Source organism: Poecilia latipinna, unplaced genomic scaffold (assembly GCF_001443285.1).
Source record: "Poecilia latipinna isolate Pla-1442-1.1 unplaced genomic scaffold, P_latipinna-1.0 Scaffold1310, whole genome shotgun sequence".
Classification (NCBI taxonomy): domain Eukaryota; kingdom Metazoa; phylum Chordata; class Actinopteri; order Cyprinodontiformes; family Poeciliidae; genus Poecilia; species Poecilia latipinna.
In genome coordinates this window covers 116966-124566 of record NW_015113926.1, presented here as the reverse complement: position 1 = coordinate 124566, position 7601 = coordinate 116966, and the positions used below count along the sequence as shown (strand labels likewise).

Sequence of the window (7601 nt, the reverse complement as noted above, 5' to 3'; positions counted from 1 at the left end):
TAGCTATTTCTCACTATAAAGAAATATAGATTTATTTAATTTCTACAGTAAAGAAACATAGAAATGGAAGAAAAATTTTTGTCAAAAATATTTATCAAAAAAAAGGAAAAAAGAGGTAATAGATCAAATTTAATGCATTGTAATTTTCTTTCTCTTCCCCTTGAGAAAAAAGGAACTTTAAAAATAAAATACTTAAATGTAGATTTTTTTTCTTGCACATGACTAAAAGTTGAGAGAAAAAGAAAATTTGGTCAAACATAGAAAATGTGTTTTCAAATAGAAAAAAAAATTTGTTTGGCTTTCAGGGCTTCCGTAGTTTCAGCCCCTTTACTCAGATTCCTCTAAATGAAACCGACTCCAAACAAACGTCTTCTTTAAAAGTTTGTAATTTGGTCCCTGAAGGCATCACAGGTTCTCCAGAGAAAAACAGCTTCACGAAGTTCTGACTCCAGCCACAGATTCCCAGTTGGATTCAGGTCTGGACTTTGACTAGGCCATTCTAACCCCTGAACACTCGCTCTTTGTGCGGCAGACGGTTCGGACAGATGTGAGCGCGATCGGCTCCCTGCACCAGCCACAGAAACAAAGACGGATCTGTGATCAGCTCCGTCTGCAGAGCAAACAACGATTATTCTGCTAATCAATTATTCAAACGATTAATCAATTAATCAGATTTTAAAAGATGGGTGTTTTTCATTCAACCACCTAAGGATTTTTTAAGAAGAAAAACAATTTGTTGCCTAAAATGTGATAACACAGCAACATTCCTGTCGCAATAAATCAATTAATCGTCTGATAAATTTAAACGAGATCAATAATTTACTTTTGCAGGATTTATTGTTTTTCTCTTTCTACCAAAAACTGGAAGATAAAAGTCTTCAGTCTGGTGTTTTGGTCTCAACTGGCCATTTAACAGGATATTTTGTTTTTTACAGAATTTGAGCCTCTACATGAATTCAGCATCAAACAGATTCACAGACAAACAAGTTCTTTGCTTATTTTAAAATGTTTATATTTTTTGTTCAGTTTTGTCTAGATTTCAGTTGTCTTTTCTGGAAATTACCTTTTGTGAGTGTTAAAACTCCAGTTTGTGATTGCTAAATAAAGTTGTCAGTTATTTCAGTAATTGATTAATCGCGATTAATCGTTTCAGCCCCATGCAGCTGGTCTGGTAGCCAGCACCTTTTTAATGCCTCTGTGTTCATGTGAATATTTCTTAATCATCTTGAGGGTTTGTGGTTGTAGATGTCGGAGCAGCGACTGTTATCAGGAGCACTTCCTGTCGCGTTCATGCCTCATTTCACTCCTCAGCCCTCTGGTTCGGTTCCAACCATCGCCTCAGGCGCTCGGACGGAAACAACCAGCTGAACAACCAGCAGACAGAACCTGCAGCCGTTCTGCTGTTCCAAAGTTATAAATAAATCTTCACAAATAAATTCATCTCGTCAGGGGAAAGTCATCAAACTACAACAGAATGACGAAACGTTGAGGTTTTAGCATCAGCAGCAAAACATCCGTCTGATTCACAAAGTTTCAGCAAAAAGATTTTATCTCAGATTGCACTGCAAACATGATATGATGCATAAAGAACGCAGTGTGAGGGAAACTGATCAGATTACTGGAAATTTAGTAATATGAGAAAAAGAGTCAGATTCTCCAAAAACCAAAAACAGATAATGCTAAATATTTAGAGTGACCTGCTGCTTTAAACCAGACAGGACTAGTCAAAGTTTCTCCAATCTACTAGTAAAATATGCAAAAAGACGACTCAGCAGAAAAATCCCTACAACAGAATAAAATTCAAACAAATTTCTCTTAACAGCTTAAGAAGCTTAACTCATATTAGGGCTGATCGATTAATCACAATTAATCGTTTATCAAAATGAACAACTACTTTAGTAATTGATTAATCGTTAACTGATTTTAAAAAGGGAAATTTTCTGAACGAAGAACACACTGAGCAGAAATTAAACCAAAACTGTAAAAAAAAAAAAAACATTTTGCATTTATTACAATGTCTGTAAATCTGTTCAAACCAGAACTCTTTTAATTCTGTAAAAAACTAAAATTAAAATAAAAAACCCTCAAACTACGCACATTTTGCTGTCCAATTATTTAAAAGTATTTCTAACATTGTATAAAATAAGATCAAGGGATAAAATGAGAAATCTGCAGAATATATGCATTTTTTTATCTGATTAAACGTCAGAACAAAACATAGAATAATCGATTATTCTAACAGTAATACAATTAAACTTTAGCACATTCTGCTGATTTTTCCCTTTAACCACTTCAGTCATTTATATAAAATATTAGATGTGCATTAAAAGATTGAAATAAAAAATTTAATTCCTTTTTCAAAAAAAAAAAAACATTTTACTGCTTCAAATGCAATAAAATCATTAATTTAGTGAATACTTTATCTTTGGTAGGAAAATTATTATTATATTATTTTTTTATTATTATAAAATTATTTAATTTCCCTTTGGGATCAATAAAATATTTTTTTATTTTAATTTGAAGGTAAAAGGCTCAGTCCTTTCTACTGAGATTACTTTTTGGATTAACCGATTAATAATTTGATCGTTTAATAGGAGATTTTTTTTCTCCAGAATTTGAATGAGGTGAAGCTAAAACTGTAACTTTTTAAATCTTAAATGCAAAATGTTTGTATTTCCTGTACAGTTTTGGAACAAATACCTTCTTTTGAGTCTATAGACTCCAGTTAGCGATTGATCGATTACTGAATTAGTTGATGATTATTTCACAAACTGATTAATCACAATTAATCGTCTCGACTGTAGCCTGATGCTAACAGAGCAGAGCGCGTCCAGCTGAAGCCCTAATCTGGGTTTGATTTGCTTTGTGAAAGACATGCTGGGTGATAAAATCCTGTTTTCAGTCAGTTTGGTTCCAGATCTCGTTACAGACGGGTCAGAACCGCAGAACAGCCTAGAGCTCACCAACATTCGCAGACCGTTGGAGACGAAGCTGATGGTGATGATGAGGAAGAGCGTCTTACCTTCACCCATCGGGATTTGAGAAGTGGAGCTGTGGGATCCTTCAGGCATCACCTGTCTTCCATAAACGGACCGGCTGACGGGAAAACTGGCGACCTGGAGCGAACAGAACCACAGAGTGAATCCACCTGCAGCAGGTGAGGGAAGTCACATGACCTGCTGCGTCTGCAGGGTAAAAACATGAGGGCAAAACAGGAGCAGCACCAGGGAGCCAGACGGACCGGACCGGACCGGACCGGACCAGCGACCCGAAAACTTCAGATTCTGCTCTGAATCAGTCTGCAGGGCCGGTCCATGCCTTTCTAGGGCCCGAGCAGGTTTTAATTTGGTTCCCCCAGAAAAACATGTCAACACCAGATGCTTTATTGTATGTGAGTATCATAACTGCTAACATTAGCATCACTGGTAATTAGCTTACATCTGTTATATATATATATATATATATATTAGCTGATAAACACTAAATTTACAGTAAACAAGTCGAGTTTGATATGCTATGTTGCAGCAGGAAGACATTAACCTATTATATTTGTGATAAAGGAATTGTTTATTCATGTGAAATAGAATTTTAGAATATTTTATCATGCTAGCTTGGTGCTCTTGGAAGCCCTCTGGTGGTGCCGCTTAACTCGCAATGCCTTGGGCAGCATAGACTGACTGTTAAAAACTTCTTCCTGGAGTGTCATGGAAAAAACCTTCCCTCTGAAATGAGGTTGGGATTTAAAAACAGAAACACTTTGAATAAAATTCAAAGAGTTCAAGTTAGAGAGTGAAACAACAACCAGGTGTCTGTAAAACACTGCAGCGATCTACAGCCAAAATCCAGTTTTTCCTCTCATTCTCTGTCTTTTATGACTTATTTTTCATTTCCTAAACTCTAATAAAATGTTGCAAAATTACACAAGTCATCTGCAGCAACAGTTAAACTTGATTAAAGTTTGATCCATGAATAAAACTTTGGTTCAGACTTTAACTCAGAACAAAAGTATCAAATTTAATTATTTATTTCAGGAAAATCCAAACATGTTTAAGAGTTTTCAAGAAGCATATTTCCAGGACTAATTTTTATATACACAAAAATTCAGAATTATGGTTAAAATTTCCACATATTTTCAAAAACCTAAATGGGAATGGAGGAAGATGGGTGGATTGATGCAACTTTTAGATTGCAGGTTTTCCCATATTCTGTTTTCTTGGAACCATTTTTGTTTGTATTTTTCCTGTATGCCCATGTTTGTTTTTTTCCACCTGCCAGAATGAGTTCATTCAGACCGAAAAGCATGACTGAGCATGCTCAGATTGCAACACATCAGATTACAATCAGTTACCTTGGCAACACTTGACAAGCTCTTCAAGTCAGACCGTTTTAAAAGTCGCACTACTTCACGATTTACTTGCCCTTTGGATATTTTAAAAATCTTCCATAGAACAGCATCCAATGCCAACGAACTTCTGTTTTCAAATTCCCCATTTTGTGATTCTTCAAGCTTCTTTGCAGCAACAAAAACATCATCACGTTTGTTCACAGATTTATCTGAAACTACTCGACAATCTGTTGTTTTCGGCTGTATAAATTTTGACTAACCAGTGGCGTAATCTGATAAAACCGAAGGAATTTGCTCCCACTGGGCCGTTCTGGCTCGGCGCTGCGCTGAAGGAATTTATCAGCAGGTGAGCCCCAGACAAAATAGGAAAATGAAAATCTCTTAACAATAAAAGATAAGTTGTACACAAAACCCTTGCCGAATTAAAAGTAAAATATTTTTGAGAAAATAATCATGATTTTTACCATGAGGTAGTTTTTTTGTCTTGAAAAGCTACGTATTTCTAAATTACCCGTTTTCTTGAGGAGGTTCTGTACGGAGCATCCAGGGGCGGGTGGAGCCCCACCTACCAGCTCCGGTTCGGGTTTAAACTCGCAGAGATTCAGAAACAAATTAAAGTTTGCAAAACTGACACCGGACAGACTCTCTGGTTTTGGTTCTGACCCAATGACTTCAGTGTCTAAAAGGCAGCTGAACCAGCTGTGTGTGACAGCCTGAGCAGAACCGCGCACGCTTCGGACTCTCGAACCCAGAACCCCCCCGGAGCCGGAACACGGACCCGGACCAGCGACCTGGACCACCGACCCAAACCCCCGACACGGGACGTGGAGCCGAACATGCGGACTCACCTGAGCGCAGGTTCATGAACACAGAGAAAGTCCACAGAGACTCCGGAGCAGCTTAAAATCCAACTAAACTGTTTCCTCAGTCCGAGAGTCTTCAACTACTGCGCATGCGCACCATTTTAAACTAGCAAAACTGAGAAATAACAACAAAAACAAAACAAAAGAGAAAAAAAGTTGAATGAGAACCCCTATTGTAATCTCAAATATTGCAGGACCAGAACCAGAACTGGAGCGAGCAGATTTAAGAATATATATAAATATATTAATATTGATTAAACACACCTGCAGTACTCGCAAGTCAACCAGAAGAGGGCAGCAAAGATTGCAATTTAGTGACTATGCTGGGTGAAAATGGCCTTTTTTTAAATCAAAAATAAAATTTAAGTATCAGACAGAAAATCCAAGAAAATAGAGGAAAAAGCCATTTTCCAAATCACATGACAAAATAGTTATCCAAATCATCTTGGGCCTGCATGAAAAATTAATGGTTACATCATGAATGAACGGGAATAAAACCAGTTATTTGGACTGGTAACGGTTCACAAGGCAGTCTGTGGACTGATGAAACAAAATGTACCGTTCTGGAAGGTTTGGAGTAAACCTAACAGCTAACAGAACCAGAACATCCTATTTACAGTCATACATGGAGGCGACAGTGTGATGCTGTGGGCTGTTTTACAGGACCTGGAGGACTTGGTGTAACTGACAGAACCATTAACTCTGCTCTGTAGTAAAATGATGATCCACCACACGCCAGCAAGTCCAGCACTGAATCACTATGAAAACAAAATAAATACTTAGGAATGGCCTAGTCAAATCAACACTTCAACCTGTCACCCAAACAGAGTGGGTCCAAACTCCTCCACTGTGATATTAAAAACTCATCACCAGTTTTCAGGTTTAAGGTCTGACCCGGGTCCAGGTTGGTTCCGAGTTTTTTCCATTAACAAATTAAATCATTTAAAACAATGTTTCTTAAACTTCCACCGGTTTTCTCTGTCTGACATCAACATTAATTTGTTTATCTGGAACTTTAAATAGGACAAAAACTGAAGAAATCTGAAAGGGGGTAAATACTTTTTGGGTGTTTTTGAAAGACGAGCAGACTGGTCTGGATTCTGGTCCGAAACATAAAAGATTGGAAATCAGCCTGTTTGTGTGACAGAGACGCCGTGTGAAAATGTCTGGCTGGAAAACTTGATAAAAAGATTGAGATCTTCTGCAGAAATGGATGATATGAAATTAAACTGATTGCCAAAGCAGACAATAAACTTAAACGCCACTTTTTAAATGAATTTATCTTTAAAGTTCTGCTTCAGTGAGTTTAAAACTTAATTTGAGGTTTATGTGACTAAATGTATCCCAGAAATGGGATAAAACATGTTTTGCGGCTGTTCTCGCTTCTTTCCTGGTAACTTCTTGGAAAATTAGAAACGTGTTTGTGACTCCTCCAGGTTTCCACCTCTGCTTCCTGCTTCTGGACACAAACAGGTTGAGCAGCATCTCCAGGCTGTGGAGCAGCGTGAGGTTACGGACTGCAGGCGGCGGCTGCAGAAACGAGAACACAAAGTTACACAACATGAAGCGACATCAGGCGAGTCTCGGCCTGCTGGAGAGCAAAGACACAAACACGGAGATTTCATCACTGAAACCGGTTATCTGCCTGCTCGATCCTTTCAAAATAAAAGCCTCTTTCCTTATCCTCCAGGGTCAGCGAAGAGCATAAAGACTGAGGTTTCACAGAAAAACCGTTTATGATTTAATAAACAAAAATAGTTAATAAATTTGGAGGTTGGAAATAAAAACGAACAAGTCATCAGCATAAAGTGAAGCATTTTATTCAATGTGACGTTTCTGAAAGTCCTGAAGGTTTTTTTTATTGTGTCAAATGGATCTTGGCAAAACTAAACTAGGAAGTGACCTGTAGTGTCTCTTTAGTAGAAAGGTTTTAATTTTTGATCATTATTGTAAACTGAGGCATCGGGAGGAGATGGAAGAACTTGACCTTTGACACACAGACAACTCCTGGAGAAGATGTGGAAAAAAACTTAAATATTTGATGGAAGGAGCTTAAACTCAGTGGAGTGTTGATCAGCTGGAGGTTTTCGGACTTCCTGAAAGTAAAGAATTACAGAAAAAAATTATATTTTTCAGTCCATCATGAATAAAACATGGGCGGGTTTTTATTGTCACTCCTGGACTGGATGTGCGTTATTCCTGAGATCAGAGAAGAAAATCCTTGAAACAACCAAAAAAGTTTTGAATATGTTGGAAACTATGTGATTTTCTTAATTTTACATCATGTTCCACAAATAAATATTCCACATTGTGTTAAGTAAGGTGGAGGCAGAAAGACAAAAGAACATGCCTTTGAAGTAAGGTGGATGTGTCCTGATTTTTTTTTTTTACTT

General features: G+C 37.4%; 2 protein-coding genes across 3 annotated transcripts in view; both read right to left on the bottom strand.

Moving 5' to 3' along the window:
* LOC106961536 (pleckstrin homology domain-containing family G member 3) overlaps positions 1-5299 on the bottom strand; it is a 33722-nt gene extending 28423 nt beyond the window's left edge. Inside the window, exons 1-2 of one of the 2 annotated variants that reach the window (XM_015055326.1) lie at positions 5194-5299; positions 3023-3116 (exon numbers count right to left, since the gene is read on the bottom strand). In XM_015055326.1, the coding sequence (XP_014910812.1) occupies positions 3023-3071 (49 nt within the window). In that variant the 5' untranslated portion in view covers positions 3072-3116; positions 5194-5299. Of the gene's footprint in view, positions 1-3022; positions 3117-4348; positions 4453-5193 lie in introns of those variants that run through there. The other variant, XM_015055327.1, reaches the window with a different exon arrangement.
* Positions 5300-6470: 1171 nt separating this feature from the next.
* LOC106961533 (kunitz-type protease inhibitor 1-like) overlaps positions 6471-7601 on the bottom strand; it is a 16749-nt gene continuing 15618 nt past the window's right edge. The window contains exon 11 of the mRNA XM_015055323.1: positions 6471-6738. Within this exon, the coding sequence (XP_014910809.1) occupies positions 6719-6738 (20 nt within the window). The 3' untranslated portion in view covers positions 6471-6718. The remainder of the gene's footprint in view (positions 6739-7601) is intronic.